General features: G+C 45.4%; 2 protein-coding genes across 4 annotated transcripts in view; one reads left to right on the forward strand and one right to left on the reverse strand.

The window, feature by feature from the left end:
* fgfr1b (fibroblast growth factor receptor 1b) overlaps positions 1-8,088 on the forward strand; it is a 23,323-nt gene extending 15,235 nt beyond the window's left edge. For all 3 annotated transcript variants that reach the window (XM_079290130.1, XM_079290131.1, XM_079290129.1), the window contains exons 10-17: positions 359-480; positions 710-820; positions 908-1,098; positions 1,850-1,972; positions 4,679-4,749; positions 5,284-5,421; positions 6,358-6,463; positions 7,348-8,088. In XM_079290130.1, coding sequence (XP_079146256.1) covers positions 359-480; positions 710-820; positions 908-1,098; positions 1,850-1,972; positions 4,679-4,749; positions 5,284-5,421; positions 6,358-6,463; positions 7,348-7,434 — 949 coding nt within the window. In that variant the 3' untranslated portion in view covers positions 7,435-8,088. The remainder of the gene's footprint in view (positions 1-358; positions 481-709; positions 821-907; positions 1,099-1,849; positions 1,973-4,678; positions 4,750-5,283; positions 5,422-6,357; positions 6,464-7,347) is intronic.
* A 6,833-nt stretch (positions 8,089-14,921) lies between these two features.
* The window catches only part of stc1l (stanniocalcin 1, like), a gene marked incomplete at both ends in the record, with an annotated part of 2,882 nt that continues 303 nt past the window's right edge, over positions 14,922-17,500 (reverse strand). The window contains 4 exons of the mRNA XM_079289336.1: positions 14,922-15,234; positions 15,877-15,980; positions 16,081-16,188; positions 17,134-17,276. Coding sequence (XP_079145462.1) covers positions 14,922-15,234; positions 15,877-15,980; positions 16,081-16,188; positions 17,134-17,276 — 668 coding nt within the window. The remainder of the gene's footprint in view (positions 15,235-15,876; positions 15,981-16,080; positions 16,189-17,133; positions 17,277-17,500) is intronic.

Raw genomic sequence — 17,500 nt, forward strand, 5'->3', positions numbered from 1 at the left:
ACATGTCTAACGTATTGATAACATGTCAGTAACATGTCTAGCGTATTGATACCATGTCGGTAACATGTCTAGCGTATTGATACCATGTCGGTAACATGTCTAGCATATTGATATGTCGGTAACATGTCTAGCATATTGATATGTCTGTAACATGTCCAGCATATTGATATGTCTGTAACATGTCTAGCGTATTGATAACATGTCGGTAACATGTCTAGCGTATTGATAGCATGTCGGTAACATGTCTAACGTATTGATAACATGTCGGTAACATGTCTAACGTATTGATATCATGTCGGCAACATGTCTAGCGTATTGAGAACATGCCGGTAACATGTCTTCTGCGTGTCGTCCTCAGGCTGACTCTGGGGAAGCCTCTGGGTGAAGGATGTTTCGGTCAGGTGGTTCTGGCTGAAGCCGTCGGGGTCGACAGGAATAAACCGACGCGCCTCTCTAAGGTGGCTGTGAAGATGCTGAAAGGTGAGAGCTGCTTTCGAAACTGAATGACGTTTACATTTGCATATTTAAACATAACATTTCAGAAAACTTGTATTATAAATTGTCTTAATATAAGTAATCAACTGGGGTAGTTTCATGTTGATATTAATTAGTTCAGTATTCTTTTAGTTTATTATTATAGTCCAGATGTTGATCTCTCTTCACATGAGTCAGAATGATTTGACCTTTGACCCTTTGTTGTCGTGTGCAGCGGACGCCACAGAGAAGGACCTTTCTGACCTGATCTCTGAGATGGAGATGATGAAGATGATCGGCAAACACAAGAACATCATCAACCTGCTGGGAGCGTGCACTCAGGGCGGTGAGTGTGTTCAGGATGCGTGACGGCCTGTCTGTGTTGATGTGTGTTGTCCAGATGTGAACGGTTGACCTCGTCCTCGTCCGTTAGGCACCCTGTACGTGGTGGTGGAGTACGCCTCGCAGGGGAACCTGAGGGAGTTCCTCCGCACTCGGCGACCGGTCGGGTTGGAGTACTGGAGCGGGCCGAGGCAGGCGTCTCTGGGAAGTCTGGAGGTTAGGGAGCTGGTGTCGGCTGCGTACCAGGTGGCCCGAGGGATGGCCTACCTGGCCTCCAAGAAGGTCAGTCAGTGTGAATCTGAAACACCCGTCACTAAACCTCTGAACCCCAAAACCCGCATGCTGGATTGAAAAGCATGATTACTTTAAACGATCGCCAAAACTACACCGTTCATCACAGACAGAAGCTGTAAAAAACGTCATTATTGTCAGATTCTCATCTCCTTGAACACACCATGTGATGTGTGACGAACGCTTCCATCAGAGAAAGCAACCGAAACTCTCATTGATGACTCATTTAAAAAGTCTGTTTTAACCAGTCTGTAAAAAACATTCAATTCTGAGCTCCTCAGTGGGTGACCGTGGCTCACTGGTTAAGAGGGTTGTCTGGCAACCGAGGATCAACTGACCCCCCGGCTCCCCGGGCGCCTGTCATTGGCAGCCCACTGCTCCCTATATACAGGGATGGGTCAAATGCAGAAGTCAAATTTCGTGGATATGACAATAAAAATGGTTTCTTCTTCTTTTCTTCTGAAACTAATGTGACAAAAATTCTGTGAAACTTTGACGAAAATAAAAAATTAAAAAATATTTAAAAAAAGAAAGAAATCACATAAAAGCCATTCTGTAAAAATGTGTTTTATGAAGTGATTTAAAAGAGAATATTATGAACAACTTGACACATTCTGCAGCTTTCAGACGATGCACCTCATCTATGTGGCGTCTTCTGTTGACCTGCTGCCCCCCCCCCCCCCCCTATAAAGACCAGGTCTCCATCATGGAGACGATGTAACGCTGCTGTGTCTCCTCTCAGTGTATTCACAGAGACCTGGCGGCCCGGAACGTGTTGGTCACAGAAGACAACGTCATGAAGATCGCTGACTTCGGTCTCGCTCGAGACGTCCACCACATCGACTACTACAAGAAGACCACCAACGTAAGACTACCTCATGTCCTCGTGTCCTCATGTCTCCATGTCTACATGTCTTCATATCTACATGTCTTCATGTCCTCATGTCGCCATGTCTCCATGTCTTCATGGCTTCATGTCCTCATGTCTCCATGTCTTCATGGCTTCATGTCTTCATGTCTTCTTCATGTCTTCATGTCTTCATGTTTTTTTCATGTCTTCATGTCTTCATGTCTTCTTCATGTCTTCATGTTTTTTTCATGTCTTCATGTCTTCATGTCTTCTTCATGTCTTCATGTCTTCATGTTTTTTTCATGTCTTCATGCCTACATGTCTTCATGTCTTCATGTCTTCTTCATGTCTTCATGTCTTCATGTTTTTTTCATGTCTTCATGCCTACATGTCTTCATGCCTACATGTCTTCATGTCTTCATGTCTTCTTCATGTCTTCATGTCTTCATGTTTTTTTCATGTCTTCATGTCTTCTTCATGTCTTCATGTCTTCATGTCTTCTTCATGTCTTCATGTCTTCATGTCTTCTTCATGTCTTCATGTCTTCATGTTTTTTTCATGTCTTCATGTCTTCTTCATGTCTTCATGTCTTCATGTCTTCTTCATGTCTTCATGTCTTCATGTTTTTTTCATGTCTTCATGCCTACATGTCTTCATGCCTACATGTCTTCATGTCTTCATGTTTTTTTCATGTCTTCATGTCTTCTTCATGTCTTCATGTCTTCATGTCTTCTTCATGTCTTCATGTCTTCATGTTTTTTTCATGTCTTCATGCCTACATGTCTTCATGCCTACATGTCTTCATGTCTTCTTCATGTCTTCATGTCTTCTTCATGTCTTCATGTCTTCATGTTTTTTTCATGTCTTCATGCCTACATGTCTTCATGCCTACATGTCTTCATGTCTTCTTCATGTCTTCATGTCTTCATGTCTTCTTCATGTCTTCATGTCTTCATGTTTTTTTCATGTCTTCATGCCTACATGTCTTCATGCCTACATGTCTTCATGTCTTCATGTCTTCTTCATGTCTTCATGTCTTCATGTCTTCTTCATGTCTTCTTCATGTCTTCATGTCTTCATGTCTTCTTCATGTCTTCATGTCTTCATGTTTTTTTCATGTCTTCATGCCTACATGTCTTCATGCCTACATGTCTTCATGTCTTCATGTCTTCTTCATGTCTTCATGTCTTCATGTCTTCTTCATGTCTTCATGTCTTCATGTTTTTTTCATGTCTTCATGCCTACATGTCTTCATGCCTACATGTCTTCATGTCTTCATGTTTTTTTCATGTCTTCATGTCTTCTTCATGTCTTCATGTCTTCATGTCTTCTTCATGTCTTCATGTTTTTTTCATGTCTTCATGCCTACATGTCTTCATGCCTACATGTCTTCATGTCTTCATGTCTTCTTCATGTCTTCATGTCTTCATGTCTTCTTCATGTCTTCATGTCTTCATGTTTTTTTCATGTCTTCATGCCTACATGTCTTCATGCCTACATGTCTTCATGTCTTCATGTCTTCATGTCTTCATGCCTTCATGTCTTCATGCCTACATGTCTTCATGTCTTCATGTCTTCATGTCTTCATGCCTACATGTCTTCATGTCTTCATGTCTTCATGCCTACATGTCTTCATGCCTACATGTCTTCATGTCTTCATGTCTTCATGTCTTCATGTCTTCTTCATGTCTTCATGTCTTCATGTCTTCATGTCTTCTTCATGTCTTCATGTCTTCATGTCTTCATGTCTTCATGTCTTCTTCATGTCTTCATGTCTTCATGCCTACATGTCTTCATGCCTACATGTCTTCATGTCTTCTTCATGTCTTCATGTCTTCTTCATGTCTTCATGTCTTCATGCCTACATGTCTTCATGTCTTCTTCATGTCTTCATGTCTTCATGTCTTCTTCATGTCTTCATGTCTTCATGCCTACATGTCTTCATGCCTACATGTCTTCATGTCTTCTTCATGTCTTCATGTCTTCATGTCTTCTTCATGTCTTCATGTCTTCATGTTTTTTTCATGTCTTCATGCCTACATGTCTTCATGCCTACATGTCTTCATGTCTTCATGTCTTCTTCATGTCTTCATGTCTTCATGTCTTCTTCATGTCTTCTTCATGTCTTCATGTCTTCATGTCTTCTTCATGTCTTCATGTCTTCATGTTTTTTTCATGTCTTCATGCCTACATGTCTTCATGCCTACATGTCTTCATGTCTTCATGTCTTCTTCATGTCTTCATGTCTTCATGTCTTCTTCATGTCTTCATGTCTTCATGTTTTTTTCATGTCTTCATGCCTACATGTCTTCATGCCTACATGTCTTCATGTCTTCATGTCTTCATGTCTTCATGCCTACATGTCTTCATGTCTTCATGTCTTCATGTCTTCATGCCTACATGTCTTCATGTCTTCATGTCTTCATGTCTTCATGCCTACATGTCTTCATGTCTTCATGTCTTCATGTCTTCATGCCTACATGTCTTCATGCCTACATGTCTTCATGTCTTCATGTCTTCATGTCTTCATGTCTTCTTCATGTCTTCATGTCTTCATGTCTTCATGTCTTCTTCATGTCTTCATGTCTTCATGTCTTCATGTCTTCATGTCTTCTTCATGTCTTCATGTCTTCATGTCTTCATGTCTTCTTCATGTCTTCATGTCTTCATGCCTACATGTCTTCATGTCTTCATGTCTTCTTCATGTCTTCATGTCCTCAGGGTCGTCTCCCGGTGAAGTGGATGGCACCAGAAGCTTTATTTGACCGCGTCTACACGCATCAAAGCGACGTGTGAGTTTCGGCTTTAAAGACTCGACGGGTTTTCATTTATCTGTCGTTGTTTGTTTTGTTTCAGGCATTTAATAATATAATATAATATACAAGTCTGAATATTAATCAGACGAGTCACAACCACGACTAACGGAGATATTCATTATGAGTTCATCTGCTGGTTGTTGTTTGCTCTGTAAAAAAGAAAAAGCTCATCAAAGCTTCACAAAGTGCGAAACCCAAATATATTTGAAACGCATCAAATATTCACATCATAGAAACTTTTTTGCTATTTTTTACCTGAAAAACAACTCAAACGATGAATCAAACATGGCTATTGATTGATTAAGAGATGAATCAACTGTTGCTTCTATGTGCATGAACTCATAAATACAGTGACTCTGCTGAATAAGCATCATGATGCTGTAGTCTCTTTCTAAAAGATGCAAATGTTTCCTGAATTCCATCAAACAATGTGGTTCAAATCAATGTAAAACATCTGAAGATGACTATCGAAGGCCTTCCTCTCTGATGATGTCGTTCATCATTGTTCAGGTGGTCGTTCGGAGTCTTGCTGTGGGAGATCTTCACCCTCGGGGGGTCTCCGTACCCCGGAGTCCCCGTGGAGGAGCTCTTCAAGCTGCTGAAGGAGGGACACCGCATGGAGAAACCCTCGGACTGCACCCAGGAGCTGTGAGTCCGCATCCAAAACCTGGTCCTCCGAGCGGAACGTAGACCTTACACTTTGAGTCGGTCCTATAATGACGAACAAGAAGTAGAAATGTTCTCATGTTCCTGAGGTGTTGGTGTTATATACACTAGGGCTGTAACGGGACGCGTATTCCTGTTGAAGCGTTCGGTACGCATGACGAACCGAATACGTTTGAAAAAAAACAAAACATAAACCTTTATTTAAGCAGGTAGTCCCATCAAAACATAAACCTTTATTTAAGCAGGTAGTCCCATCAAAACATAAACCTTTATTTAAGCAGGTAGTCCCATCAAAACATAAACCTTTATTTAAGCAGGTCGTCCCATTGCGATTAAAAATCTCTTTTGCAAGATGTAAGTAACAATACAAGATGTAAGTAACAATACTACATCACATTCAGGAGCAGTTTCTGTTTTTTATGCTGATGTGTTGCTAAGAAGACACCCAGAAGATGAGTCACTCAGGTATAGTTCATCATTGATCAAAGTCAAAGAATAACTTCATGATGTTAGTTGTAATGAATAAATATATTTTAAAATCAAGTACATTTCTCTGCATTTATAGTTTTCTACTGAACCGAACCGTACCGAACCGTGGCTCCACTGTATCGTACCCAACCGTGGATTCTGTGAACCGTTACACCCCTAATATCATATCTTGTTAAATTCTTTGTCATCAATAGTACGTAGTCATATCTTATCTGTATTCATTTTGTGTTCTCTATAATATTGTGAAATTGAAATAGTATTTAGGTGCAGGCTTCAGAGCCCAGTGGGTTTATATTGATATTATGTTGATATTATATATTTCTGTTGTTTTTTTAAACAAACTAAACAACGAGCAGAGAGCTCGTCTGAAGGACGAGCTGTCTCAGGTGAATGAGAGTTGATGTCTGGTGCTGGTTCTTGTGTCTTCAGGTATCTGATGATGAGAGACTGCTGGAACGCCGTCCCGTCTCGCAGACCGACGTTCTCACAGCTGGTCGAAGACTTGGACCGCATTCTTTCTGTCATGGCGAACCAGGTAACGTGTTCATCAAGATACCGCCATTCAGTTCATTAGAAGTCAATATTGATGAGACATCGACGACTTCAGCACTGAGCCTCATTCACCAACTGTTTTCAAGAAGAAACTTTTACGAAGAAACACAATTTTAACCAATGTTTTCTTATTTGGGATTTCTTAAACCTGCATTCTCTCTAGTGGCCACCAGGGGGCGACTCCTCTGGTTGTATAGAAGTCTATAGAAAATGACTCTACTTCTCTCTTGATTTATTCCCTCAGTAAACATTGTAAACATGAGTTTATGTCTCAATCTCTAGTTTCAAGTCTTCTTCAATACAGCATGATGTTCATTTAGTACATTATGGTCCATTTAGAGTCACACAGACCATAAAGCAGGGGATGCTTTAGGGCGGGGCTACTGTGATTGACAGGTCTCTAATAAACCATAAAGCAGGGGATGCTTTAGGGCGGGGCTACACACTGATTGACAGGTCTCTACCAGAGGCATATACTGCGTCTCTACGTCTCTCCTCCTCAGTCCAGATATGGTCACTTCCTGTTCACTGGTTGCAAAAAATGCCGAAATGGTGAAGGTCGTAATCCAAGATGGCGACGACTAAATCCCAGTCGACCTCACGGTGACTTCGTCCACTTCTTATAGGGAGTCTATGGTTTGTCCGTGTCGGCCACCGTAGCAAAGTGTTACTTCCATCAAAAGTTAATTGTATTTTTACAAAAGAAATCCAGTAGTTTCTGCTGAAAACGGCTGAAAATACCTGCAAACGTTCCCTGGGACACTCTGACCTGTTGTAGCTGAAATCTCTGGGGTTTGGAGTTTTGTTTCAGCGTTACAAATCTGTTCATACCGTCCGATATCTAATCCTGTGATTCTGTCTCTGCAGGAGTACCTGGAACTGGCCGTTCCTCTGGTCCAGTATTCTACGGTCGCCGCCTCCTCCGACTCGGCTCGTTCCTGTAGCTCCACATAAGCGTCCTGGGACCCTTTTCTTATTTTTGCATTCCTGCATCGCCTTCATCCCGTTTCCTCTGCTGCGCCGGGCGGTGGCGGCCCCAGACGAGGCCCGCGGCCAGAGGAGACTCAGAAGAAACCGCCTCACTGTCGTCCATCAGCGGCCGCCTGATGTGAAGAACAGCTGGACTGAGCTGGACTCCCCAGTTAGGCCTCAGGAAGCAGCATCTCATTCATAAAGACTGAGTTCACCTGAGAGAGGACTGCGAGAGCTGCTGCTGTGCTGCCCATTGCATCAGTGCTTTGGTTATGTTAATAATAATAATGTGTGAATATTGTAAATAATAGTGTGTTATGTGGAAGACCAAACTGGATTTAAAAGACAAATATGAAATGAAAGGGAAAAGTAAATAAAGGGAGAAACAGATGAATGAATCAAATGCACAGAAAAATATGAATAAATCTTTGAATGTGTAATAAAATGAATTACTCATTTATAGATGTATTTCTTTGTGCTTTTGTGTTCATTCGTTTATTTTGCACCAATATTTCATGTTTTTCTCCGCAGTAAAGTCACGTTGCCAAAGATGATGTACACGTCAACATTGTACTTATCCTCCCGCTGAGTACAGCCGCCATTTACAGAAAAAGCTTCTAGTTGAATGTCTAAAATTAACTGATTAACAACAGTATTAAAATTATTTTTTGAATTTTTACTCCGGTTGAGACGTTGTGATTAAATGGACAAAACGCGTCCTCACTTTGTAGTTAAAAACGTTCGGTCCTCACTATGTCGTAAGTACAAGAGGCCAAACACACACACACACACCTTCCTCTGGCTGGTTTTCTCTGCAGATCCTGAATCAGTTTCCTCTCTGTGGGGAGGAAACGTTACATTGGACAGGAGGCTCCTGTGAACGTTCATCGTGCTCTTCTGTCTCTGACGTCTTATTCCCTCTGCAGCCGCCGGCTGACTTTACGAATCGTACTAAATCAGTCAGAACGGCCTCCGGCTCTCTCCGTCCCTCTGCTTCCTGTTTTCAAGCAGTAAAAACATCCCAGATGATCTGAATCATTTCCAGAGAAAACCTCTCGTTCTCTGAAGATGCTGCAGATGTTCAGTGAACTTCTGTCGTGCCAAAACATTCGAACATCAATATAATAACTTGCTCTGAGCTGTGGCACTCTCATCATCCCTCGAGTCATATACGTGTCAGGATTACCAGGTGAGGAGGACCAGGTGAGGAGGACCAGGTGAGGGGGACCAGGTGAGGGGGACCAGGTGAGGGGGACCAGGTGAGGAGGACCAGGTGAGGGGGACCAGGTGAGGAGGACCAGGTGAGGACCACCAGGTGAGGAGGACCAGGTGAGGGGGACCAGGTGAGGACCACCAGGTGAGGGGGACCAGGTGAGGACCACCAGGTGAGGGGGACCAGGTGAGGAGGACCAGGTGAGGGGGACCAGGTGAGGGGGACCAGGTGAGGACCACCAGGTGAGGGGGACCAGGTGAGGAGGACCAGGTGAGGACCACCAGGTGAGGACCACCAGGTGAGGAGGACCAGGTGAGGAGGACCAGGTGAGGGGGACCAGGTGAGGAGGACCAGGTGAGGAGGACCAGGTGAGGGGGACCAGGTGAGGAGGACCAGGTGAGGAGGACCAGGTGAGGACCACCAGGTGAGGGGGACCAGGTAAGGAGGACCAGGTGAGGACCACCAGGTGAGGGGAATGAGAGGTGCCCGGTGTGAGTGGCAGGAGAGTTAATTAAACAGGCAGGCAGGATGAAAACAAACGAATATGAAGGGGAATTCGTGACATATGCACTCGTTACATGCATGGTGTATTTTCAAAATAAACTTCCATTGTCACAGGAAGTTAGGATTCGGCAAAAAAACACTCAACAGCTTGAATAAATTGTTGAACACTGAGGGGAACACGTATATGCCTATTCAAGAGTTAGATGTTCAGATTGAGTCCTCTCATGTACAATCAATATGAAGCTACAGCTAGTTAGCTTAGCATAACGACTGGAAACAGAGGGAAACAGCAAGCCTGACTGTCCAGAGGTAACAGAATCCACCTAAAGCTCACAGAGAACACTAAAGTCTACGGTGAAGATTTAACTCTACAAGAAACAAGTCCCAAAATACTGAACTATTCCTTCAACTTTGAAAAAACATGAAATCTGTAAAACAAATACTGAGAAGTACTTTTGATCTCAGTCTCAATGTTGAGCTCCATGTGGGATATTTAGTTTAATTTAGTTATTTCATTTTATTGTATCTTCATGTAGTTTAAACTGACGGTTCTGGAGATAAAGTCATGAAACCATCTCACTACATGTTGATTGATTGTGCTTTCTTCTTCAAACTAAATCAAACATCTTCCGCCTAAAGATTTAAAAACGTCGTCGTGCGTCAGACTTTTATTCCTAAATGTCATTAAATTATTAATGACCTTTTTAACTTCTGCTGCAGAGTTTGAACTTTGCTTCCTCATTTAAAACTCAACCTTCAGTCAACAGCAGCGTGTTTGTCTCACAGCTGCAGCTTCTATCGGCTCTACTTCCTGGAAACGTTAACACGTGACGCCTGAGGGGAGTTAATGGGCCATAAGGGAGACGTCATGTGTCGGCCATTAGCCGAGCGACAGATGGCCGAGTGAGAGACATCAACACCTCCAGCATCGAACCGACGACTCTGAACAAACAGAAACTATTTCACTGTTTCTGTTCACGTCCAACGACCTCTGACCGTCTCTTTACAAACCTTTGTTTCACTCTCAGCCACCAGGGTGTCCTGCAGACCATCAGACTGAACCAACGTGCCCCTTAAGACCATCTCATCCTGCAGACCATCAGCCTGAACCAATGCACCCCTTAAGACCATCTCATCCTGCAGACCATCAGACTGAACCAACGTGCCCCTTAAGACCATCTCATCCTGCAGACCATCAGCCTGAACCAACGCGCCCCTTAAGACCATCTCATCCTGTAGACCATCAGACTGAACCAACGTGCCCCTTAAGACCATCTCATCCTGCAGACCATCAGACTGAACCAACGGCCCCTTAAGACCATCTCATCCTGTAGACCATCAGACTGAACCAACGGCCCCTTAAGACCATCTCATCCTGTAGACCATCAGACTGAACCAACGGCCCCTTAAGACCATCTCATCCTGTAGACCATCAGACTGAACCAACGCGCCCCCTTAAGACCATCTCAACCTGTAGACCATCAGACTGAACCAACGCGCCCCTTAAGACCATCTCATCCTGCAGACCATCAGACTGAACCAACGGCCCCTTAAGACCATCTCATCCTGTAGACCATCAGACTGAACCAACGCGCCCCCTTAAGACCATCTCAACCTGTAGACCATCAGACTGAACCAACGCACCCCTTAAGACCATCTCATCCTGCAGACCATCAGACTGAACCAACGTGCCCCTTAAGACCATCTCATCCTGTAGACCATCAGACTGACCCAACGCGCCCCTTAAGACCATCTCATCCTGTAGACCATCAGACTGAACCAACGTGCCCCTTAAGACCATCTCATCCTGTAGACCATCAGACTGAACCAACGCGCCCCTTAAGACCATCTCATCCTGCAGACCATCAGACTGAACCAACGCGCCCCTTAAGACCATCTCATCCTGCAGACCATCAGACTGAACCAACTCGCCCCTTAAGACCATCTCATCCTGTAGACCATCAGACTGAACCAACGCGCCCCTTAAGACCATCTCATCCTGCAGACCATCAGACTGAACCAACGTGCCCCTTAAGACCATCTCATCCTGCAGACTATCAGACTGAACCAACGCGCCCCTTAAGACCATCTCATCCTGCAGACCATCAGACTGAACCAACGTGCCCCCTTAAGACCATCTCATCCTGTAGACCATCAGACTGAACCAACGCGCCCCTTAAGACCATCTCATCCTGTAGACCATCAGACTGAACCAACGCGCCCCTTAAGACCATCTCATCCTGCAGACCATCAGACTGAACCAACGCGCCCCTTAAGACCATCTCATCCTGTAGACCATCAGACTGAACCAACGTACCCCTTAAGACCATCTCATCCTGCAGACCATCAGACTGAACCAACGCGCCCCTTAAGACCATCTCATCCTGCAGACCATCAGACTGAACCAACGTGCCCCTTAAGACCATCTCATCCTGCAGACCATCAGACTGAACCAACGCGCCCCTTAAGACCATCTCATCCTGTAGACCATCAGACTGAACCAACGCGCCCCTTAAGACCATCTCATCCTGCAGACCATCAGACTGAACCAACGTGCCCCTTAAGACCATCTCATCCTGCAGACTATCAGACTGAACCAACGCGCCCATTAAGACCATCTCATCCTGCAGACCATCAGACTGAACCAACGCGCCCCTTAAGACCATCTCATCCTGCAGACCATCAGACTGAACCAACGCGCCCCTTAAGACCATCTCATCCTGCAGACCATCAGACTGAACCAACGCGCCCCTTAAGACCATCTCATCCTGTAGACCATCAGACTGAACCAACGCGCCCATTAAGACCATCTCATCCTGCAGACCATCAGACTGAACCAACGCGCCCCTTAAGACCATCTCATCCTGCAGACCATCAGACTGAACCAACGCGCCCATTAAGACCATCTCATCCTGCAGACCATCAGACTGAACCAACGCGCCCATTAAGACCATCTCATCCTGTAGACCATCAGACTGAACCAACGCGCCCCTTAAGACCATCTCATCCTGTAGACCATCAGACTGAACCAACGTGCCCCTTAAGACCATCTCATCCTGCAGACCATCAGACTGAACCAACGTGCCCCTTAAGACCATCTCATCCTGCAGAACATCAGACTGAACCAACGCGCCCCTTAAGACCATCTCATCCTGTAGACCATCAGACTGAACCAACGCGCCCCTTAAGACCATCTCATCCTGCAGAACATCAGACTGAACCAACGCGCCCCTTAAGACCATCTCATCCTGTAGACCATCAGACTGAACCAACGTGCCCCTTAAGACCATCTCATCCTGCAGAACATCAGACTGAACCAACGCGTCCCTTAAGACCATCTCATCCTGTAGACCATCAGACTGAACCAACGCGCCCCTTAAGACCATCTCATCCTGCAGACCATCAGACTGAACCAACGTGCCCCTTAAGACCATCTCATCCTGCAGACCATCAGACTGAACCAACGTGCCCCCTTAAGACCATCTCATCCTGCAGACCATCAGACTGAACCAACGTGCCCCTTAAGACCATCTCATCCTGTAGACCATCAGACTGAACCAACGTGCCCATTAAGACCATCTCATCCTGTAGACCATCAGACTGAACCAACGTGCCCATTAAGACCATCTCATCCTGCAGACCATCAGACTGAACCAACGCGTCCCTTAAGACCATCTCATCCTGTAGACCATCAGACTGAACCAACGTGCCCCTTAAGACCATCTCATCCTGTAGACCATCAGACTGTGCTGTTTTATGAACAACATCACGAGCAGGAAGTCTGAGGTTTGTTCATCGATGATGCTGCAGACTGAAAGAAGTATTCACAATCTTTTACTTCAGGAAATGTATAAAATACTGATAATACAAAGTAGTATTATCAGCTTCACGTACTTAAAGTACCAGCAGTACTGATACAAAAGTACTCATTGCAGTAAAATGTCTCCAACATTAAGGTACTTCATTACATTCAAAATCCTACATCAGTAAAAATACAGAAGTATTATCAGTAAAAAGTACGTATCAGTAGTAAAAGTACTCCTTGTGACTGATGTGACATTAGATCGTTAATACTGAAGCATCGATGTTAGAGCAGCATGTTACTGCTTTGAATGTCGCTGCTGCAAGGCATTGTGGGACGGCATTATCTCCTTTCCTCTGGTAAAGGAAGGTCTAATCCCTGTGTCCTTCCCTAAGGCCTTAACCCCTGAACCCTCAGGGACCAGGCTGAGGCTGAGAGGCTGTGTGGACAGGAACGGGGATCTCTTGGTTGTGTGTTCACTCCCTGGTTTGAACGTCTTCAGGCTCTTTCCTCACAGGATGAGATGGTCTGAAGGGGGCACGTTGGTACCGGGCCTCAGACTCTCTGGACCTGCCGGTCTCCATCTGTCCACCAGGTGCCCTCAGACTCACCTCACCTGTCTCAGTCACATGACTCTCTTATTCACCTGCTCACCTGTTTCCACTTCCCCTCATCAGCAGCCTCCTGTCCTCCACATCCTGAATGTTGTTCTCTGTAGCATCTGATGCAGCCTCAGCTGCTCTGTGGCAGCTTGGTAGAACTACACAGCAGCGTTTAGAGTCCTCTGGATGTCCTCTGGATGTCCTCTGGATGTCCTCTGGATGTCCTCTGGATGTCCTCTGGATGTCCTCTGGATGTCCTCTGGATGTCCTCTGCCTTCTCCTTCAATGTAAAGCTTAAGATAAAACCACCCGGTAGATTGAGTTCGTATGAAGGAAACGATTTATTTCCTGAAAGGAAGAAAGGATAAAACAATATGTTTATAGAGGTCATCCGGACCTGAACCCGGTTCTGGTCCTTCGTACCCGTTCCTGGACTCTGACCTGGTCATCGTTAGTCCTGCTGGCTCAGACTCTTATTGATGGCACAATGCGTTCGACTGATACCTTCATGTTTCATTTCATCGTTCTGGGCTGTTTGCTGACATTGATTGGTGAGGCTCAGCCTGCAGAGAACATCTTCCACCAGCTCCACTGACTTGTACTTTACTTAGTAAATGATGTATTTGTACTTGTTTATTTTCCACCTCTGTTCAAACATAAGAGCAGTTTATGGGCAGCTGGAGGATATTTTTATGGACATAAACACCAGCTGCTGGTTCTTCTACAAGATACACAAATAAAGTTTAAAATGAAATTTATTCTTGACCTTTCAAATAAATCCTTTGACTTAATGGTGCACATTGTATAATTATATATTTATTAGAACTAGAGGAAGAAAGGAGTTTATTATTCCCTCTTTCAGGAATACATTTCTACTTCATTAGAAGTATTATTGTACTGTTTATTTGACATGTAATTGTATATCTGTATTACTGTATGTGTGTACATATACAACACATACACTATTTGTTTTGATCAGATGAAGAAAAATCACACGAGCCAGAAATCGTATAATATGATTTATTTCTAACACAAACCAGCGTCTTATGTTCCATAACTTCTCATTCAAACATCACATGAAGTCAAAGTGCGACGGTGATCTCAGACCAGCAGTCCGTCCTCTTCACAGGAGACGTGAGACGCTCCACGACCAGCGGGGACGTCTCCAGGACCTCCTCGGCCTCTCGCTGCTTACATACAACTCATAAATTACCTTGTTTAAGAAAATAAATATTTAATTACCATCACTGTAAATCAAATGTCTGTAACAGGTCGGACCGAGCGAATCACCCTAAATAATAATAACCATAACCAGTGAATATTCCCCCGTCACGTCTAAAGATGCAGCTTATTGGTCTGCACGTGTTCTACTGCCGGCTCTGCCCCCCCCCTCCACGTCGTCCACAGACCTCTTCCTGGCGAACAGGTGGGTGGGGTCACGACCCCTGAAGCCCGGCTGGATGTTGAACACGGGCATGTTCCTCCAGCTGGACGGGTCGTTGAAGGAGGCGGAGCCGGAGCTGGCGGCACACGGTTTGTTCTGGACCAGCTGGAGGAAGGTCTCCATGTCGGGGCCCAGCCGGGCCACGAGGCCGGTCCTCACCGCCGCCACCGTCTCCTCGTCGCAGGCCTGCAGCGTCTGCAGCAGAGTGCTGTAGTATCTGGAGGAGCAGGACAGGAAGTCAAGACTGTGCAGGTACAACTTCACTAGTGTCCACCAGGGGGAGACTCCTCTGGTTGTGTAGAAGTCTATAGAAAATGACTCTACTTCTCTCTTGATTTATTACCTCAGTAAACATTGTAAACATGAGTTTATGTCACAATCTCTAGTTTCAAGTCTTCTTCAATACAGCATGATGTTCATTTAGTACATTATGGTCCATTTAGAGTCACACAGACCATAAAGCAGGGGATGCTTTAGGGCGGGGCTACTGTGATTGACAGGTCTCTAATAGAGACGTATACGCCGTCTCTACGTCACTCCTCAGTCCAGATATGGTCACTTCCTGTTCACTGGTTGCAAAGAAACAAGATGGCGACGGCCAAAATGGCGAACTCGAAGCTTCAAAACGTTTACAAACCAACGAGAGACGTCATGACGACTACGTCCACTTCTTATAATTCTATTGATGGTACAAACAATAACTTGTGACTGTATTTATGCCTATTTGACGTTCTTTTGATTGTTGATGGAGCTGCTACATTGTTAGCATAGCATCAATCAAACCAAACCCCGTTCAGAAAACAAGCGTTTTAAAAGTTCTTTGCTTCTCGTCTTCAGGCCTTCAGTGTTCAGTGCTCACCTGTTGGGGAAGTGCGTGGGAACCTGCACCACCTCTCCGATGGCGTCAGGGTTGGTTCGAGCCACAGTGCAGATGTCCAGACTGCTGTAACACTCTTCCTGCACCTTTTATTATGAAATAAAAAGAGAGACGGGAACTCAGCAACCAATCAAAAGTGAGGAACTCTGCGACCAATCAAAAGGCAGGATCGCTGTGGTCACAAACCTCAGCGATCATCCTCTGGAAGATGTTACAGCGACGGATCGTTTGGAAAACCTTCGATGAGATTCCCTGAGAGATGCAGTGAAGACTCTTCTTCACGAAGGTCTTACCCTGAAGAGAGAGACAGACAGGCAGGTGAGACAGACAGGCAGGCGAGACAGACAGACAGGTGAGACAGACAGACAGGCGAGACAGACAGGTGAGACAGACAGGCAGGTGAGACAGACAGATGGGTGAGACAGACAGACAGGTGAGACAGACAGGTGAGACGGACAGGTGAGACAGACAGACAGGCGAGACAGACAGGTGAGACAGACAGACAGACAGACAGGTGAGACAGACAGGCAGGTGAGACAGACAGACAGGTGAGACAGACAGGCAGGTGAGACAGACAGACAGGCGAGACAGACAGACAGGTGAGACAGACAGACAGGCGAGACAGACAGACAGGTGAGACAGACAGGTGAGACGGACAGGTGAGACAGACAGACAGGCGAGACAGACAGGTGAGACAGACAGACAGACAGACAGGTGAGACAGACAGGCAGGTGAGACAGACAGGCAGGTGAGACAGACAGACAGGCGAGACAGACAGACAGGTGAGACAGACAGGCAGGTGAGACAGACAGACAGGCGAGACAGACAGGCGAGACAGACAGACAGACAGGTGAGACAGACAGGTGAGACAGACAGACAGACAGGTGAGACAGACAGGTGAGACAGACAGACAGGCAGGTGAGACAGACAGACAGGTGAGACAGACAGGTGAGACAGACAGATGGGTGAGACAGACAGACGGGTGAGACAGACAGGTGAGACAGACAGACAGATGGGTGAGACAGACAGACGGGTGAGACAGATGGGTGAGACAGACAGACGGGTGAGACAGACAGACGGGTGAGACAGACAGGTGAGACAGACAGACAGACAGGTGAGACAGACAGGTGAGACAGACAGACAGACAGGTGAGACAGACAGGTGAGACAGACAGACAGACAGGTGAGACAGACAGATGGGTGAGACAGACAGACGGGTGAGACAGGCAGGCAGACTGACCTCTGTGTTGAAGGTGGCAGCTGATTGGAGGAAGAGCTCACAGATCTCGTGCATCCCGTCGGTGTCACAGGTCGAGTTTTCTAGACAAGAGAAGAATCCACAGCCGACGGCCACGGCTCCATTCAAACATCTGGCAACGTCAGCTGCAGACAGACAGACAGGCAGAGAGACAGACAGACAGACAGACAGACAGACAGACAGACAGACAGACAGACAGACACATGAGTACTGCTTCCATTCCAAGAAAAGTTCAAACTATCAGCACAAAAACACTGCAAATGTCCTTTTAAAATATAAATATTAAGACTTATTTCAGTAATAAATTCATCTTGTTGAGACTTTAAATATTTTCTTGTTGGTGAAATAA

This window comes from Melanostigma gelatinosum (genome assembly GCF_949748355.1).
Source record: "Melanostigma gelatinosum genome assembly, chromosome: 18".
NCBI lineage: Eukaryota > Metazoa > Chordata > Actinopteri > Perciformes > Zoarcidae > Melanostigma > Melanostigma gelatinosum.